We start from the raw sequence: 21,618 nt of genomic DNA, 5'->3' as shown, positions 1-21,618 counted from the left end.
GGGGAGACAGAGAAACAACCTCCCATCAAAAGGAAAGGTAGAATCCCCAGAAAGAGTGCTAAATGAAATAGAGGGGAGCAAACTATCAGATATGGAATTCAAAACATGGATTATGGAGAAGCTGAATGAGCTCAGCAGAAACTACAAAGAACTCCAGAAAAACTACAAGGAACTCACAGAAAATTATGTGAGCATGAAAAAGGACATAGAAGCTATCAATAAGAGCCAGGAGGAAATGAAGAATACGATCTCTGAATTGAAGAACACAGTAGAAGGAATTAAAAGCAGGCTAGAGGAAGCAGAAGATCGGATCAGCGAGCTGGAGGACAACATACACAAAAACTCCCAGACAATGCAACAAAAAGAAAAAAGACTGAACAAGACTGAAGAGGTTCTAAGACAGCTGCAGGACAACATGAAACGTAATAATATCCATATCATAGGAATTCCAGAAGGAGAAGAAGAAGAGCAAGGGATAGAAAACCTCTTTGAAAAACTAATGACAGAAAACTTTCCTAACATGACGAGAGAAAGAGTCACACTAGTCCAGGAAGCACAGAGGGTCCCAATGAAGATGACCCCAACAGGCCCACCTCAAGACACATCATAATTAAAATGGCAACATTCAAAGACAAAGAGAGGATCCTAAAAGCAGCAAGAGAAAAACAACTAATAACATACAAGGGTACTCCAATAAGGCTATCATCAGATTTCTCAGCAGAAACACTACAAGCCAGAAGGGAATGGCAAAAAATATTCCAAGCAATGAAAAACAAAGGCCTACAACCTAGAATACTATACCCAGCAAAGCTCTCATTCAAAATGGAGGGTGAAATAAGGAGCTTCCAAGACAAAAGAAGGCTAAAAGAATACATCTCCACCAAACCAGCAATGCAAGAGATGCTAAAGGGTCTGCTCTAAGAAGATAAAGAAACAGAGAGAGACAGAGAAGAACACGAGTACAAAGGGGAAAAATGACAATGAATAAGTACTTATCGGTAATAACCTTAAATGTAAATGGATTAAACGCTCCAATTAAAAGACATAGGGTAGCTGAATGGATTAGAAAGAATGACCCACATATATGCTGTCTACAAGAGACCCACCTTAGAACAAAAGATCTACACAGACTGAAAGTAAAGGGATGGAAAGAAGTATTTCAAGCAAATGGGCATGAAAAAAAAGCCGGGGTAGCAATACTTATATCAGACAAAACAGATTTCACAGCAAAGTCCATAAAAAGAGACAAAGAAGGGCATTTCATAATACTTAAGGGAAAAATCCATCAAGAAGATATAACCCTTATAAATATATATGCACCCAACTTAGGAGCACCCAAATATGTAAGGAAACTTTTGAAAGACTCCAAGAAAGATATAGACAACAACACACTCATAGTAGGGGACTTTAACACCCCATTGTCAACAATGGACAGATCTTCGAAGCAAAGAAACACCAAAGATATTGAGGCACTGAACAACACTCTAGATCAAATGGACTTAGTCGATATATATAGAAGTTTTCACCCCAAAGAAGCAAAATATACATACTTCTCAAGTGCACATGGAACATTTTCAAAGATAGACCACATGGTAGGACACAAAACAAGCCTTAACAAATTCAAGAAAATTGAAATTATATCAAGCATCTTCTCAGATAACAATGGCTTAAAATTGGAAATCAGCCTCCAGGAAAAAACTCAAAAACATTCAAACTCATGGAGAATGAATAACATGGTATTAAATAATGAATGGGTTAACAATGACATCAAGGAAGAAATCAAAAAGTTTCTGGAAACTAATGATAATGAACACACAACAACCCAAAACCTATGGGATACAGCGAAAGCAGTCCTAAGAGGAAAGTTCATAGCAATACAAGCCTACCTAAAAAAGCTAGAGGAATATCTAATAAAAAATATAACCCTACAGCTACAAGATCTAGAGGAAGAACAACAAGCAAAGCCCAGATCAAGTAGAAGGAAAGAAATCATCAAGATCAGAGCAGCATTAAATGACATAGAGTCTAAACTAACAATTCAAAAGATCAACAAAAGTAGGAGCTGGTTCTTTGAAAAAATAAACAAAATTGACAAGCCTTTAACCAGGCTCATCAAGAAAAAAAGAGAGAGGACCCAAATAAATAAAATCAGAAACGAAAAAGGAGAAATCACAACTGATACCACAGAAATACAAAGGATTATAAGAAATTATTACGAACAACTGTATGGCAAGAAATTTGACAACCTAGAGGAAATGGACAAATTCCTGGAAACCTATAGTCTTCCCAAACTGAATCAAGAAGAAGCAGAAAGTCTGAATAGACCAATAACAGCTAGTGAAATTGAAACAGTAATCAAAAAACTCCCAGCACACAAAAGCCCTGGACCGAATGGCTTCACAAGTGAATTCTACAAAACATTTAGGAAAGAACTAACTCCTATACTTCTCAGACTATTCCAAAAGATACAAGAAGAGGGAAGACTGCCAAACTCATTCTATGAAGCCAGTATAACCCTAATTCCAAAACCAGGTCAAGACACAACAAAGAAAGAAAACTACAGGCCAATATCGCTGATGAACATAGATACTAAAATCCTCAACAAAATATTGGCAAACTGGATCCAGCAACACATTAGAAAGATCATACACCACGATCAAGTAGGATTCATCCCAGGGATGCAAGGATGGTTTAACATTCGCAAATCAATAAACGTGATACACCACATAAACAAAATGAAAGACAAAAACCACATGATAATATCAATAGATGAAGAAAAAGCATTTGATAAAGTACAACACCCATTTATGATAAAAACTCTCAGCAAAATGGGAATAGAGGGAGCATACCTCAACATAATAAAGGCCATATATGAGAAACCTGAAGCCAACATCATACTCAATGGGCAAAAACTGAGAGCATTCCCCCTGAGATCAGGAACAAGACAAGGATGTCCGCTCTCCCCACTCCTATTCAACATGGTCTTGGAAGTTCTAGCCACCGCAATCAGACAAGAAAGAGAAATAAAAGGCATCCAAATTGGAAAAGAGGAAGTAAAACTGTCATTATTTGCAGATGACATGATAGTGTACATAGAAAACCCTATAGACTCCACAAAAAAACTACTCGACCTAATAAGTGAATTCGGCAAAATAGCAGGATACAAAGTCAATATTAAGAAATCAAAGACATTTTTATACACCAACAATAAAAACTCAGAGATAGAAACAGAAAGAAAAATTCAATTTACCATAGCAACAAGAAAAATAAAATACCTAGGAATAAACTTAACCAAGGAGGTAAAAGACCTGTACTCAGAAAACTACATAACACTGAAGAAAGAAATTAAAGAAGATACAAATAAATGGAAGCATATACCATGCTCATGGATGGGAAGAATCAACATCATTAAAATGTCCATAATACCCAAAGCAATTTATAGATTCAATGCAATCCCTATTAAAATACCAGCAACATATTTCACAGACCTAGAACAAATACTTCAAAAATTTATATGGAACCAAAAAAGAGCCCGAATATCCACAGCAATTTTGAGGCAGAACACAGTAGGAGGAATCACAATACCTGATATCAAACTATACTACAAGGCCACAGTAATCAAAACAGTCTGGTACTGGCATAAAAACAGACATATAGATCAATGGAACAGAATAGAGAGCCCAGAAATAAACCCAGGTTCATATGGTCAACTAATATTTGACAAAGGGGGAAAGAACATCAAATGGAGTGAAAAGAGCCTCTTCAACAAATGGTGTTGGGAGAACTGGACAGGGACATGCAAAAAAATGAAACTAGACCACCAACTTACACCATACACCAGAATAAACTCAAAATGGATCAAAGACTTAAATGTAAGCCGTGATACCATAAAAGTCCTAGAGGAAAAAATAGGCAGGAAAATTTCAGATATCCCACGTAGCAACATTTTCACTGATATATCATTTGCCCTGGCTGGTTTAGCTCAGTGGATTGAGCGTCGGCCTGCGAGCTAAGTGTCGTTGGTTCGATCTTCCAGTCAGGGTACATCAGAGAAGGAAAACTCTGACTCCAAAAAACCTCCGCTGCCTTGCGGCATACCTCTTCAGGGGAAAGGCTAAGGGAGTAAACCCCGACAGAAAATCCGGAGCCGGAGTCCCTAAGGCGGTTTGACGTTGTAGTCAACACCGGCAACTCCTGCGGCGCACCTGAAGCCAAGCTGTATCAACTCCGTCTTTCCCTTGGACCCTTCAGCTGCGAAGAGAGGGGGGGTCTGCTGCATGGGCAACAGCAGACCCTCCATATTACCCTGCCCAGGCTCTGTAGCTTCAGCGTCATCGCAAGATGTCGATTCAACACAGGAGGAGACAGATACCATGTCACTCCCGAGTCGGACTGCACAGCCATTCTCGGCAGTGCAGATAGACTCTTAAGAAGCTACACCATCGTCTCTCGAGACGGACGGCTGCCGACGATCTCCTAAGGCAAGGGAAATAAAGGAAAGAATAAACAAATGGGACTACATCAAACTAAAAAGTTCCTGCTCAGCTAAAGAAAACATCAGCAAGATGAAAAGGAAACCAACCATATGGGAAAATATATTCGCCAATGACATCTCAGACAAGGGATTGATCTCCAAAATATATAAAGAACTCATACGACTCAACACCAAGAATACAGACAACCCAACTAAAAAATGGGCAAAGGACCTGAAGAAACACTTCTCCAAAGAAGACATACAGAAGGCCCATAGACATATGAAAATATGCTCAACATCACTAGCCATCAGAGAGATGCAAATAAAAACCACAATGAGATACCACCTCATACCAGTCAGAATGGCCATAATCAACAAATCAACAAACAACTTGTGCTGGAGAGGATGCGGAGAAACGGGAACCCTGGTGCATTGCTGGTGGGAATGCAGACTGGTGCAGCCACTATGGAAAACAGTTTGGAATTTCCTCAAAAAACTAAAAATGGAACTGCCTTTTGAACCAGCAATTCCATTACTGGGATTATATCTGAAAAATCCTGAAACACCAATTCAAAAGAACCTATGCACTCCAATGTTCATAGCAGCACTATTTACAATAGCCAAGTGCTGGAAACAACCTAAATGCCCATCTGTAGATGAGTGGATCAAAAAACTGTGGTACATTTACACAATGGAGTTCTATGTAGCAGAAAGAAAGAAGGAACTTCTACCATTTGCAACAACATGGATGGAACTAGAGAGAATTATGCTTATCGAAATAAGCCAGGCAACGAAAGAAAAATACGTTATGCTGTCACCTATTACAGGAAACTAATGAACGACACAAACAAATGAGCAAAATTGAACCAGAGGTATGTAAACAAGGAGTAGACTAACAGTAACAAGGGGGGAGGTGGGAGGGAGAAAAGGGGGTAAGAAGGGGAAGTGTAAAATCAAAGAACATGTATAAATGACCCACAGACATGGGCAACTGAGTGGGGACTGAATGTGTGGGAAGGGAGGGGCAGGATACAGGAAAGCAAGAGAGGAAAAAAAAAAGTGAGACAAACAAAAAAATTTTTTTAGTGGGGGAAAATGAAAATATGAAGAATGGAAATGCCAGTTCAGTGAATATTAGGACAAAGATTTTCCTTCACGTTGTATATTTTTCTCCCTATTTGATCTCTCCAGAGTTTGGCATTCTAAACAAGTAAGTAATGACTTAAGTTTCTTTGCATAGACCTAATAAGACCAGTTGTTATTAGAGGTTCCTTTTTCTGACCAAGCCTTTGACTGGAATGTCAAGCCTAAAGGAGACATGCTTGGGCTCAGGTTGTTACCAAAAAGCCCTAAGGAACTGGGAATGACTTTCAAAGGTAATAAAAGCCCGCGAAATAAAAGGCCTGCTACCATGGTTGGTTGTGCGGTCCACAGCAATCTCTCCAGGGAAGGAACGAAGGTTGTTTTCCTGAAAGATGGCTAGAAGGGACCTTAAGGCACAATGGAAAACCAGAAAGACTTGGAAAAGACAGGTGTGTATAGGCAAGGATGAATGCCAGGTATGTGGCCCAGCTTCTGTGCCCTGAAGAGCAGACTGAGGGCCACCCTAAATGTTCCTTGGGTAAGTTCCAGCAAAACAGAACTAAAGATCATAAGTGATCATTTGCTGCTCTTGTTATGTTTATGCAAATGAACAGGATAAATTAAAAATAGACTTAATGTAGTCCCTTTAAAGACAAGGAGAGTAATCTTAGGGAGAAAAATCACTATTCAAGGAAAATCACAATGGTCAGTGGCAGACTGTAAAGTAGGGCAGCTAACCGTCTTAAAAGTTTCTTCTCATTTAAAAAATGGTTTCACTTGAAAATTAAACCATATCTGTGATATCACCAAAGAGATTCAAGTTGCAGGCAAGTAGAATGTCAAGTGCCTTGCAACTGGATGTCTTCCCAATAAGACAGTCTTACAGATTTAGAGACTTGTTTGTTGGTTATGTTACATAAATTAACATGTGTTTTCTGTTTTCAAAGGGCATAAGCCTATGACCGCATTACCTGAGTGATTGTCTGTACGCATAAGCCTCACTTAATCCTCTCTGCAGCGCTGCCTCCTGAGACTCAACAGTTTGGCTGAACTAGATGGCTGGGTTGGTGAAGAATGGGGTGGTCTGTGGGCTTCACTTTAAAACTGAATTCTCTTTTCTATCCTAATGGCTTGGACAGAAAGAGCCCAGAGGTCTGAGAGGGGGAAAACATAAACTATTTCCCTCAGCCCAAACTAAATATAATGGGCAAAAGGGTTTTGGACAGGCGAGATGTGCCTAGCACACCTTCCTCCAAAGAAGCCCTTTTTTTTTTTTTTTTCTCCTAATGTGGAACATTGAAAAATTAATCCCTGCCTTTTGTCACCTAGTAGTTATGGATTGAATGATGCTTTTTAACCCTTTTTGCCAAATCTGTTGCCCCCAGAACACAACAAGGATGCCAGCCTGCTAAACCAAGCACGCCGTTGTCCAGAGACAGCCAACTGACCTGGAGTCTGCACAATCCTTCCCCATGTGGGAAGGCCACCGTCCCCTCCACACCCCGACTATTATTACGGATTTCTGGACCCAAGGGTAGGTAGGACAACAACCATGTCCAGCTTGAAGCAGCTAGAGGAGCTTGAGACCTTCGCCCATTGTCCTTTACAAGATTACAAAGGGTCTTAATATCTGAGAGGGAGGGATAGTTATTTTTTACGAACCATGGGTATGGACTTGGGGGGGGGATGCTGGGGGAGGGAGATACTGGGTGGAGGGGAGTAAAGGGGAAAAAATTGGAACTACTGTAACAACATAATCAATAAAATATACTTTAAAAAAATAAAAATAAAATAAAAAAATTGTTTCCTTATTTTTAAAAAGTTTTTAAATGACAATATTATTTTGTATTAGTTTCAGGTGTAGAGCATAGTGGTTAGCAAGTCATACACTTTAACAAATGTTACACCTGATATTTCCAGTACCCAAAGTGTACCATACATAGGTATTATGATATTATTGACTATGTTCTCTATGCTGCACTTTACATCTCCATGACTATTTTGTAATTTCCAATTTGTACTTCTCAATCCCTTCACAGTTTTCACTTAGGCCCTCAACAACCATGCCTGAAGGCAACCGTCAGTCTGTTCTCTGCATGAATCTCTTTCTGTTTTGTGTGGTTGTTTATCTCAGCAGTCCTGAACCCGCAGTACCAGTCCACGACCTCTTAGGAACCAAGCCACATGGCAGGGGCAAGGGGCAGGCCAGCGAGCGAAGCTTCGCTCATTCACATTACCACCTGAACTCTACCTCTTATCATGGTGGGCGCACCAGTCCTTAGTGCCAGAAAGGTTGGGACAGCTGGTTTATTTTGTTCTTTAGATTCCACGTGTAAGTGAACTCATGTTTTTCTGTTTCTCTGGCTAACTTATATTGCATAGCATAATGTCCTCTAGGTCCATCCATGCTGTTGCAAATGGTAAGACTTCATTCTTTTTAATGGTCAAATGATATTACATTGTATACAAGGTTTGTCCAGAAAAAGTCCAATCATTGTTAATATAACAAAAATAGTTTGCGCAACATTGATGTAACCTGGTAGCCAACCAGAGTGGGCTGGAATGCCCATGCATGAATAATGATGACTTCACAATATTAATCAGTGGGGGGCAGTAGATGCCTTTGAGTGAGCATGTGTATTGTGTTGCCATTGCATTCAAAATGACTGAGCGAGTAGAGCAATGAATCTGCATCAAATTCTGTGTTAAGTTTGAACAGTCTTCTGTGGAAACTCTTTGAATGTTGAGAAGGCCACAGCTATGACCAACTGATGATTAGCAGCTTTGTCATGACAACACACCCTCTCATGCATCATGTCTCTTTGCAGAGTTTTTTTGTGAAACATTAAATCAGCTAGGTTCTCTGCTCCCCTACAACCCAGATTTGGCACCCTGAGACTTTTGGCTTTTTCCAAAACTAAAATCACCTTTTAAAGGGAAGAGATTTCAGACTGTGGATGAAATTCAGGAAAATACAATGTGGCAGCTGATAGCAATTAGGAGAACTGTGTGAGGTCCCAAGGTGCCTACTTTGAAGGGGATTGAGGCATCATTGTTCTATGTACTATGTTTTTTGTATCTTGTACCTTCTTCAATAAATGCCTCTATTTTTCATAGTATAACACTGGATACTTTCTGGAGAGACCTCATATATGTACAATGGCTTTTTTTATTCACTTGATTATTGATGGGTACTTGGCTTGCTTCCATAGCTTGACTAATGTAAATAACACTGCAATGAACTAAGTGTGCATGAGAAGGAGCAAGCTGGGCATCAAGGCCAGCTTCTACCATTATCAAGCCTGGGGTCAAGCTTTCAAAAGGCCCAAAGGTACCAACTTCATCTTGTCCATGTCCACTAGTCTCCACCTGATAGCTTCTTCTTAGGCTTAGTCACTGAATGAGCATCTGGTGGTGCTTGAGTTGCAAGAGGGTGGTGTTCACCAGATTGATAGATTCAAACTCAGTACTAGTGTTAGATCTGAAGACACTCAGCAAAAGTTCCATTGTATACCAAGACTGGCTTCCACCCATTGGGTGTTCAAAGACCTCTGCATTGGGGCAGGGTCCCAGAGAGTCATAAGGGTGGGGTCAGCAGAGTTTATCTGGCCCAAATAGATCAAAATTTGGCCATGTGAAGGAAGGTCTCTGCACCAGTTGGGTGTGCAAGAAAAAATATGGCCCCCCATGTTAGAGACACACAACTCAGGCACTTACACTCCCTGAGTATACTCACCTCTATACTCAGGGCCCAGGCAGCTGATTCATCCACAGGATGTGAAGTCCACAGGGTGGAGTGACAGGGAGTATAGAAATTGGGGTTATTGTATTCCTGCAGTCTGAAGGGAATAGGTCCATTCACAAAACATGGTTTCTGCTGTGTGGGTAAGAAACTCAGCACAGGGACCCTGGAGGCTGTCTCTTTAGGTCCCCCCCCCCCCCAGAGCTGCATATCCCAGTGTGTCCTCACACTATTATATCTTTCTCTACCCTACCACCACTGGAGCTCAAGGCGAGTGACTACAAAGGAGATTTTGTGCACTGTCCCTTTAAAAGGGTACCTGTATCTCTAACAGACCCCTTTCTCCCTTGTGAACAGAAAGCTCAATGATTTTCACAGCCAGATGTTATGTGTGTGCCTCTTCCTGGTTCTGCTGTTCTGAGCCGGGGAGGTTGGCATAAGGTTGAGATGTCTTGCTCCTCAGGGGGAACCCCCTTAAGCAGCAATATTTTTCAGGATCCTTAGCACTACCCATGAGAGTGAGGCTGGTTCTTTTTGTGTCTCTACCCTTCCTAAGAGTCTCATTATGGCTTCTTCTATCAATCCTTGGTTATAAGACTTCTGTTCAGCTAGTCTTCAGTTGGTTATTCAGATTGATTATTCTATATTTTAGTTGAGTGTAACTTCCATCTACTTCATTGCCATCTTGGATCTCTCTAAATGCTGCTCTTGAAAGATTGTTTTTATCATTTACTCAACAAACTTTTTATCAATAAAATAAACTTAAACATTCTGTAAAGGCATACCAAATCTTTTGTTCTTCTATTTTAAAAATACTAAGTACTTACAATTAAAATAAGATTTTACAATTTTTATTCTTACCTTTAATTTCTCTAGATAATTTGTATCATGACCATCGTTCCTTGTCTAAGGTGTATATTCATCATGCTTAGCTTTTGTTAATACAATCAATTAATAAGATTTGGAGGGGATGTAGAAAGATATCAGGGCAGGAATTTTGACTCCTCTGTTACATAAGTAACAGACTAAGTATGAGTCTCTGGGGGGGCTTTTAAAGCCTCAAACCCCATCAATATCACCTGTAGAATAAGAGGATTTTACTAAATATATGATACTGATTTTACTTACTTACCTATATACTCCAAATTGTAAAAATGACTTAGAATTGCTTAAAGGTTGCTAAAGTCCCTCCATGGCTAGACTCTATAATTCTTTGATTATATTTATGGACTTAGGAATTCGAACTGAGGTCAGTGCATCCTGTATGATCTATGTGACTCAACAGAAATGAGAGTTCACCTCTCCCAGTGCTCAGCTTGGCTACAGTGAGCCTGTTTTTACACTTACTACCCATTTGTTACAATTTCACTGCCAGTGCCCACACTCAATGATAATGAGTAAATGTAATTATGTTGCGGAGATATGCAGAGTCTCTAAACAGAGAGAAATTGAGGGAGACTAAATGATCATTTGAGGACTCTCTAAGGTGATGGAGTAATATGACTTGGCCATGGGTTGAAGATACTACAACTCAGCACATGGGGAAACAAAAATGCCTATTGTACCTTTTTTGCAAAAAGGCCCTTCATTTGGTGAATTGGTGCAATCACAGAAGTATCCACTGTGCTTCTCCACACATTTGCCCCCATTATGGCAAATGTTGCCATAACTGCTGCAATGGCCGGGGCATCCTGGCCGGACTCCAGATGTGACCTTGGCCCTCTCCTCCAGGTCCAGTTTCAGCCCATTCAAGTGTAAGGAGCGAATGCATCCTAGAAAGCCTTTCTGTTTTGATGATGTTCCCCCTAAGTGGTGAAAAACACAAGGAAAAACAAATAAGGTATCACATGGTTAAATTTTTTTAAGTTTAATATTGGCATTCCTAACAGTCAACAGTTGTCCCGTTGTGATGCTGAAGCGGACTTTTCCACTAAAGTTTCCATGGAGAATTAGAAATTTAAATTTAAAGAGCTTTTAAAAGATGTATGCTTTTTCATGCTGGGAAAAACATCTCCCTCCTAATATACACTCAAAATCATATTTTAAGAGATTATAGTTCATATGGAATCCTGTACTCTACACATTTAAGGTAGAAACTTTAAGATAGGAACTTGTCATGTTCTTTGAAAATGAGATAAAATGTCCTTTCAGTAAACAGCAGAAATCTGAAGTTGAATGCACAGAGTGAAATTGTGCCTCTGGCAAAGTTAGAAGCACGTTGTTAGGCTCATCGAGTTTGTAATGCTTATTTGGTTGGTGCAGTGTGATGGACTAGAACGAGGTTGTACTTTAGAACATGATATGTCCTACTCCATGTTATATTGCATATTTATTTCTTTAACTTACAGCTCAGTTGTTTTTGTTTAAATCTATATCCTCAGTCTGAAATAGCACATTTGGAATTCATATCTGTATCCACATTCGTGGAAACATATTGATATTTTTATTTGGTAATTTTCTAGACCAAGATTTAATAAAGTTGCAACAGGAAGGACTAGAGATGAGTGAGGTTCAGAAAGCAGAGGTGACTTACAAAGAAAACAAGCGGCCTCTAGTCTTTGCTGTTTCCCAACACACCTCCTCCTCTCCATTAGTATTCCATGTAGACCCAGAAGACCTGAATGTCCTCCACTATGTATGCATGGATTAGAGCCTGAAGTATTGCAGTAATCATCCATGTTATTAGATGATTAGCTATTGACTCACCTGAGCCTCAGCTACTTAATCTGTAAAATAAGAATAACTCTATTTCATGTGTTTACAGTAAGGCTTAACTAAGATATAGTATCTTAAAACTTCTTTCCTATCCCTTTTCTTAAACCCTCACAATAGTATATCTATATCTATATCTATATCTATATCTATATCTATATCTATATCATCTATCTATCTATCTATCTATTTTCTATCTATCAATCCATCTATATGTACACCTATCTATTATCTATTTAAGATATTACCCTCAAATTATTATTTGGAAGATGAATTTCTTCTTCTCAAATACAGAAAAGGATTGCTACCCAACTTTCTGCAGAGGGTACCTAGTGAAAGTTTCAGAAACATCTACAATTCTCATTGAAAATTACTTAAGAACAGAGTAGATTCAAAGATACAGGGTGTTCTGTTAGAAATCCAGGATTCTACTAGCCTAAATGTCTAATATCAGGAAAATGTGTATTGAGATATAACAAGCCAGGAAATTAAGCTAAATCTGATAGGAGGATATTTATTTTGTTTTGGGAATTCTGGAAGGTCCCAGAGAAGAGACATTTCTGGCAATAAGAAACCCAAGTTCTATTCCAAATGCAATACTTCAGGTTCAAATCCATGCATACATAGTGGAGGACATTCAGGTCTTCTGGGTCTACATGGAATACTAATGGAGAGGAGGAGGTGTGTTGGGAAACAGCAAAGACTAGAGGCCGCTTGTTTTCTTTGTAAGTCACCTCTGCTTTCTGAACCTCACTCATCTCTAGTCCTTCCTGTTGCAACTTTATTAAATCTTGGTCTAGAAAATTACCAAATAAAAATATCAATATGTTTCCACGAATGTGGATACAGATATGAATTCCAAATGTGCTATTTCAGACTGAGGATATAGATTTAAACAAAAACAACTGAGCTGTAAGTTAAAGAAATAAATATGCAATGTAAACATTTTCTGGCACCAGTCAGTCTTGCTGGATGGACAAGCAAATACTGGAAATGGGGATGGTGGCAACATAGGATAGGAGTAGGGAGAGTTCTGCTTTCCCTGAATCACACTGTGTCATCATACCTGTAAATACATTTATGACAATCACTATTTGTATTTAAGACAGAATGTTCCTAAAGGATTAATCTAGTCTCTTATCCTGAATTAAAGATAAAACTCCATTGTACTTTCAGTTCTGGTAAGTGATACTCAGGATGGCCAGGAGGTCAAACACAAACAGTATTCTTCTGTCTGTATTGATTTTAATAAGTATATCTCCTTTTAACAATTTAAAAATACAAGCACATTATAGAAGTTTTATTATTTCTTTCCTAGAAATTGTGTAGAATAAAGAGGAGAGGATTTATGTAGTCCAATATTTTGTTTTATTTTTTCCTTATTTTGTTGTTACTCCCTTTGGTAGATTTAAATAACTTTTTATATGTCTTGTTAGTGACATTTTAATTCTAGCAGAGGTGGAAAATGCAGAATCTATTGCACATTATTTTTGTATGTGACTCAGTCAACAAGTTTATAAATGGAAAACAATGACCTACTTTTGCTCACTCCTCTTTGTAGGCTCAGTACAGAATAATTCTAAAACGATGTTCCCTGCTCACACACTCACAGCCTGTCAGGTTGTTAGTGCCCTCCATTTCTGGCATTATCTACTCCTTGTACAATCTGTGTTAGAGATGTGAATTTCTGTGAAGCCTGAATACTGATCAGAAATGCAGCCACAGTTTTCCCTCCTCCTCCTCTCACAGTTCTTTACCCACAAAAATCCCTGTGGACCTGCTCTTCCAGATATCTAAAGACAGATCCACCTCCCTCCATACCCAGAGCCACATCCCACTTGAATCCCAGCAACAACTAATTGATGGTCCTACTCTAAGCACTGACTCTTTGGATCCACTCATGACTATGAAATCAGAGAGATAAACCATATGCAAAAACTTAATCCTGCCAGATCTTCTTGATATCTTTCAGAGAGTAGTCATTGTGGAAAATTAAGTTCAAATCTTTTGCACAGCTGATATACCATGAAGGATCTGGTCTCCACTTATTTCTTCATCTTCCTGTTCTCACTTCAGGGCATCAAGTATCTGAATGGCTAATGGTTCCCCAGTGTTAATGGTGTGTCTTGACTTTGGACCTCATCACGTACTTTGTATTTATGTCATATAGTACCTTCCCTCATGCACCCTATGGCTCCCCTCCTTCATCCCTACCATGACATACACACCTACACTCATACACATATTACTTCATATATTTCTTGCCCACCCACTATTTAGTTTAAGTCTTTGCCATTTTTTAAGATAATCTATTTTTTAAAAAATTCGATTAAGAATTTCACTGAAGAATCAGGAGATATCTTAACAAGGAATCTGCTTCCTGTATGATAAAACACAGCATGCACTCTCCACTGGCCACATTCCCACCAGGATTGCCTTAATCATTCATATTGACTTTCTGGCCCTTGTGGGTTTGTCTGTAGATTGTCTAGTGTTTACACAAGGTTGAAACAACAACAACAACAACAAAAATAGTTATCCTTAAACTGCTGGAAGTCATTTAATGAGTCTCATATTTAATCTGCAAGTTAGTTGAGAATAAAAAAAAATTTATCTAATTTTTAAAAAATCTAAATTTTTACTCTATGCTAGAAACTTTATAAGTAACTCATTGAATGCTCATACATGGCTATTGCCAAAAGAGGGTGAAGGGAACTAGAGGTGCTTTGTAAAAGTTTTGGGAACTCGCTCTGGAGAAAGAGCTGGGGGAGCAGCACACTATATCCCAGTGCAGAATCATCCCCAGTGCTATGGGAGAAATCTCGCAAGCAGACTACTCCTGTCCAAGTGGCATCAGCTGGAGGAAGCAGCTTAACAACTGTATACAAGAAGATCACATAACAAAAGCAAGAAATAAAAGCAGGTCAATCTAAGAAGAAGAAATAAATAAAAGAGTCATCTAAAATGGGGAGACTGAGAAAAAACACCCCATCAAAAGGAAAGGAGGAATTCCCAGAAGGAGGAATAGATGACATAGAGGCAAGCAAACAATTAGACATGGAATTCAAAACGATTGTAATGAGGAACATCAATGAACTCAACAGATGCAGAGAAAACTACAACAAACTACAAGGGCACTACAAGGAAGTTACTAAGAACTACACCACCATGAAATAGGACATAGAAACTATCAATAAGAGCCAATAAGAAATGAGGAATATAATTCCTGAACTGAAGAACATAGTTGAAGGAATCAAAAGCAGGCTAAATAAAGCAGAGGATCAAATCAGTGAGTTAGAGGACAACATAGGAAAAAACTCACAGACAGTGCAGCAAAATGAAAAAATACTGAAAAAGAATGAAGAGAGTTTAAGAGAGCTGAAGAAAAACATGAAACATAATAATATTGATATCATAGGGATACCAGAAGGAGAAGAAGAGGAGCAAGGGATAGAAAACCTGCCTGAAAAAGTAATGACCGAAAACTTCCTCAACATGAGGAGGGAGAAAGTCTCACAAGTCCAGGAAGCACAGAGGGTCCCAATGAAGATGAACCCAAAAAGGCCCACTCCACGGCACATCGTAATTAAAATGGCAACATTCAAAGACAGAGAGATAATCCTAGAGACAGCAAAAGAAAAACAGCAAATAACATACAAGGGAGCTCAGATAAGGTTATCAGTTTATTTCTCAACAGGAACACTATAAGCCAGAAAGGAAGGGCAAAAAATATTTCAAGCAATGAAAAACAAAGGCCTACAACCAAGACAAAACTACCAAGCAAGACTCTTTCAAAATAGAGGGTTAAATAAGGAGTTTCTCAGACAAAGGAAGAATAAAAGAATACATCTCCACCAAGCCAGAATTGCAAGAGATGCTAAACAAATGCTTTAGGAAAAATGAGAAAAAGAGACTGAGAGACAGAGAGAGAGAGAGAGGAACACAAGTACAAAAGAAAATGAATAAATACCTGTCAATAATAAACTTAAATGTAAATGGATTAAATGCTCTAATTGAAAGACATAGGGTAGAGAAATAGATATGATAACAACACCCACATATATGCCATATAAAAGAGACACACCTCAGAACAAAAGTTCTACACAGACTGAAAGTGAAGGAATGGAAAAAAGAAGTATTTCAAGCAAATGGATATGAAAAAGAAGCTGGGGTAGCAATACTTATATCAGACAAAATGGATTTCACAGCAAAGGCCATAAAAAGAGACAAAGGACATTTTGTAATACTTAAGGGAAAAATTCATCAAGAAGATATAACCCTCGTAAACATATATGCACCTCAATATAGGAGCACCCAAATATATAAGGAAAATCTTGAAAGACTACAAGAAATATATCGACAGCAACAAACTCATATTAGGGGACATTGTCAACAATGGACAGATAATAAAAGAAAATAAATACCAAGGATATCGAGTCATTGAACAACACCCCAGATCAAGCAAATTATTTGAGATATATAATATATATATATATATAAATTTTTACCCCAAATAAGCAAAATCACATTATTTTAAAGTGCACATGAAACATTTTCAAAGATAGACTACATGGTAGGACACAAAACAAGCCTCATCAAATTAAAGAAAACTGAAATTATATCAAGCATCTTCTCAGATCACAATGGTTTGAAACTGGAAATCAACCTCAAGAAAAATACTCAAAGACATTCAAACTCATGGAGAATGAATAACATGATATTAAATAACAAATGGGTTAACAATGACATCAAGGAAAAATAAAAAAGTTTCTGGAAACAAATGATAATGAACACACAACATCCCAAAACCTATGGGACACTGCAAAAGCAGTCCTGAGAAGAAAGTTTATAGCATTATAGGCCAACCTTAAAATGACAGGGCATCTCAAATAAAAATATATAACCCTACAGCTACAAGAACTAGAGGAACAACAACAAAAGAAGCCCAGAGCAAGTAGAAGGAAAGAAATCATCAAGGCCATAGCAGGATTAAATGACATAGAGACTGAACAAACAATTCAAGAGATCAAAAAAACAAGGAACTGGTTCTTTGAAAAAGTAAACAAAATAAACAAGCATTTAGCCAAGCTCATCAAGAAAAAAAGAGAGAGGATCCAAATAACAAAATCAGAAATGAAAGAGGAGAAATCACAACCAGTATCACAGAAATACAAATGATTTTAACAAATTACTACAAACAACCGTACAGTAAAAAATTTGACAACCTTGATTAGATGGACAAATTTCTGGAAACATATAATCTCCCAAATCAGAAACAAAAAGAAACAAAAAGCCTGAATAGACATATAACAACTAATGAAATAGAAGCATGAATCAAAAAACTTCCAGCACATAAAAGCCCTGGACTGGATGGCTTCACAGGTGAATTTTACAAAACATTTAGGGCAGAACTAATGCCTATCCTTCTCAAATTATTCCAAAAAATACACGAAGAGGGAAAACTGCCAAACTCTTTTTAAGAAGCCAGTATACTCTAATTCCAAAAACAGGTAAAGACACAGCAAAGAAATAAAATTACAGGCCAATATCACTGATGAACATAGATGCTACCATCATCAACAAAATATTAACAAACTGTATCCAGCAACACATTAAAAGATTATACACCAAAATCAAGTAGGATTTACAAATCAATAAATATAATACACCACATAAACAAAATGAAATACAAAAATTACATGATCATGTCAATAGATGCTGAAAAAGCATTTGATAAAGTGCAACACCCATTATGATAAAAACACTCAGCAAAATGGGAATAGAAAGAGCATACCTCAAAATAATAGAGGCCATATATGAGAAACCTGCAACCAACATCCTACTCAATGGAAAAAATCTGAAAACAGTTTCCCTAAGATCAGGAACAAGACAAGGAGGTCCACTCTCTTCACTCTTATGCAACGTAGTCTCAGAATTTCTAGCCACAGTGACCAGACAAAAAAATAAAATAAATAAATAAATAAATAAATAAAAAGTATCCCAATTGGAAAAGAGAAAGTAAAACTGTCATTATTTGCAGATGACATGATAGTGTACATAGAAAACCCTATAGATTCCACTAAAAAACTACTTGATATAATAAGTGAATTTGCCAAAATAGCAGGGTACAAAATAAATATACAGAAATCTAAGACATTTTTCTCCACCAACAATAAAATATGTGATAGAAACTAGAAAAAAATCCCATTTACTATAGCAACAAGAAAAATAAAGTACCTAGGAATACTTAACCAAGGAGATAACATGCATGTACTCAGAAAACTATATAACACTGACAAAAGAAATTAATGAAGATACAAATAAATGGAAGCAGATATCATGTTCATGGATGGGAAGAACCAACATCATTAAAATGTCTGCACTCTCCAAAGCAATTAATGATTCAACACAATCCCTATTAAAATATCAGTGACATATTTCACAGTGGATTGAGCGTCGGCCTGCGAGCTAAGTGTTGCTGGTTCGATCTTCCAGTCAGGGCACATCAGAGAAGGAAAACTCTGACTCCAAAAAACCTCCGCTGCCTTGCGGCATACCTCTTCAGGGGAAAGGCTAAGGGAGTAAACCCCGACAGAAAATCCGGAGCCGGAGTCCCTAAGGCGGTTCGACGTTGTAGTCAACACCGGCAACTCCTGCGGCGCAACTGAAGCCAAGCTGTATTGACTCCATCTTTCCCTTGGACCCTTCAGCTGCGAAGAGAGGGGGGGTCTGCTGCATGGGCAACAGCAGACCCTCCATATCACCCTGCCCAGGCTCTGTAGCTTCAGCTTCACTGGAGAGGACACTCCAGCGTCATCGCAAGATGTCGATTCAACACGGGAGGAGACAGATACCGTGTCACTCCCGAGTCGGACTGCACGGCCATTCTCGGCGGTGCAGATAGATTCTTAAGAAGCTACACCATCGTCTCTCGAGATGGACGGCTGCCGACGACGACGATTTCACAGTCCTAGAACAAATACTCCAAAAATTCATATGGAACAAAAAAAGAACCCAAATAGCTACAGCAATCTTGAGGAACATGGTAGGAGGAATCACAGTACCTGATAACAAACTATGCTACAAAGCCACTGTAATCAAAATAGTCTGATATTAGTATAAGAACAGACATATAGATCAATGGAACAGAATAGAGAGCCCAGAAATAAACACCAGTCTATATAGTCAACTACTTGACAAAGGAGTAAGGAACTTAAAATGGAATGAAAGGAGCCTCTTCAACAAATGGTGTTGGGAGAAATGGACAGGGACATGCAAAAAAATGAAACTAGACCACTAACTTACACATTACACCAGAATAAATTCAAGATGCATAAAAGACTTAAACGTAAGCTGTGGCACAATAAAAGTCCTAGAGGAAAACATAGGCAGGAAAATTTCAGATATCCCACATACCAATATTTTCACCGATATATCTCGTAAGGAGTACCTGCTCAGCAAAAAAAAAAAAAAAAAAAAAAAAAAAAATCAGCAAGATGAAAAGGGAATCAACCATATGGGAAAACATATTTGCCAATGATACCTCAGACAAGGAATTGATCTCCAAAATACATAAAGAACTTATATGTCTCAATACCAAGAAGACAGAGCACCTAATTAAAAAATGGGTAAGGGATCTGAGCTATAAACTTCTCCAAAGAGGACATACAGAGGGTCCATAGGCATATGAAAGTATGCTCAACATCACTAACCATCAGAGAGATGCAAATAAAAACCACAATGAGATACCACTTCTCACCAGTCAGAATGGCCATTCATCAACAAATCAACAAATAACATGATGGCAAGGATATGGAGAAAAGGGAACCCTAATGCACTGTTAGTGGGAATGCCGACTAGTGCAGGCACTATGTAAAACAGTATGGAATTTTCTCAAAAAACTAAAAATGGAACTGCCTCTTGAACCAACAATTCCATTGTTAGGATTATATCTGAAGAATCTTGAATCACTAATTGAAAAAAACCTATGCACCCCTATGTTCATGGCTGCATTATTTACAATAGCCAAGTGTCAGAAAGAGCCTAAGTACCTATATGTAGATGAGTGGATCAAAAAACTGTGATACATTTACATAATAGAATACTATGTAACAGAAAGAAAGAAGAACCTCCTACCATTTGAAATAACACAAATGGAACTAGAGAGAATTATGCCTAGTGAAATAAGCCAGGCAATGAAAAACAAATGCCATATGGTATCTCCTAATACAGGAAACTAATGAACAACAGAAACAAATCAGCAAAATTGAACCACAGCCATGTAAACAAGGACCAGACTGACAGTTACCAGGGAAGAGGAGGAGAGGGAGAGAAGGGGGGTAAGTAAGGGAAGGGTTTAGTCAATAAATAACTATAAATGGCCCATGGACATAGACAATTGGGTGGGGACTGACTGTGGGTGAAGGGGTGGGATAGGGGGGAGCAGTGGAGGAAAATGTGGGACAACTGTAATAGAAAAACAAATAAATCAAAAATCAAAAATAAAATAATTTTGTTTTTAAGAATGTATTATCCATATTATTCACATTCATAGTGTCAAAACTTTGTTTCACAAGCATTGCTTTGGTTAGAATCAAGAATCAAGCAGATATTTTTTAAATTATTTATTTATTTATTTATTTTGAGAGAGGTGGGAAAGGAGGGAGATAGAGAGGGAGAGAAACATCAATGTGCAAGAGAAACATTGATTGGTTGCCACTCACATGCCCCCAACTAGGGACCTGGCCCACAACCCAGGCATGTGCCTTGACTGGGAATGGAACCAGCAATTGCTCAGTTTGTGGGACAATGACCACACCAGTCAAGGCCAAACAGATTTTATATAATGGAGTCAGACTGAGACCTCTTAACCTTCAAAGTCTGTATATATTCACAGCCTTAAAATCCTAAAATGAACTATTTGACTAGACAACTTGGGTCAGTACTACAACTAAGTGATTATTCAACTTCTTTCCCTTGGTGTCTTACATGGTTTCTTTTAACAAGTAACATATACATAAGCATTTATCATCTTGGCTTTCATATCACTCTTTCTAACAACTTACACCATTAGTTAGCTGTCTTCACCAGAAAATTCGTTGGATGGAAGTCTTTAGTTGGCCCTTGGTATCGAACATATTCATTGTGATGCTGCTTCTTTGGACTGAGTATGAATCAATTCTTAAAAATGTGACTATCGTCATTTTCATCCTGTCTTAGAAAACTTTTATGTGTCCGCTGGACAAATGCTCATTACTTCCAGAGAAACAATTCAATTCCTTATGCCCCTGAGCACAAGTATAAGAGCTTCTATTATCTTTTGTGTCCTCACCATAGTTAACATGATTTACCTGAAAATAGGAATAATAATTTCCTTCTAGTGTGGAAGCAAGAGCAGCACTTTGGATCTCTGCAACTTTATGATTTACCAAGTCAGTGTAGTATTTTCCACAAGGAGTTAAAAGTTGGGAGTAACTTTAGTTTATTTTGACACAGATAAAGAAACCAAGCCCAAAAAGAGAAAAAACAAATAAGTCCCATGAAAGACAAGTAAGAAAGAAGTAAAGCCATACAAAACTGACTCACAGACCAACATCTTTACCTATGT

General features: G+C 38.2%; 1 protein-coding gene across 1 annotated transcript in view; it reads right to left on the bottom strand.

Moving 5' to 3' along the window:
- CNTNAP5 (contactin associated protein family member 5) overlaps positions 1 to 21,618 on the bottom strand; it is a 1,232,224-nt gene that overhangs the window by 194,638 nt on the left and 1,015,968 nt on the right. The window contains exon 18 of the mRNA XM_090279100.1: positions 10,865 to 11,104. Coding sequence (XP_090135226.1) covers positions 10,865 to 11,104 — 240 coding nt within the window. The remainder of the gene's footprint in view (positions 1 to 10,864; positions 11,105 to 21,618) is intronic.

The sequence above is a fragment of the Furipterus horrens genome, unplaced genomic scaffold, assembly GCF_987537825.1.
Source record: "Furipterus horrens unplaced genomic scaffold, mFurHor1.1.pri manual_scaffold_1, whole genome shotgun sequence".
Classification (NCBI taxonomy): Eukaryota; Metazoa; Chordata; class Mammalia; order Chiroptera; family Furipteridae; genus Furipterus; species Furipterus horrens.
Note: the sequence above shows the minus strand (reverse complement) of the source record. Positions and strands in the feature narration are given on the sequence as shown.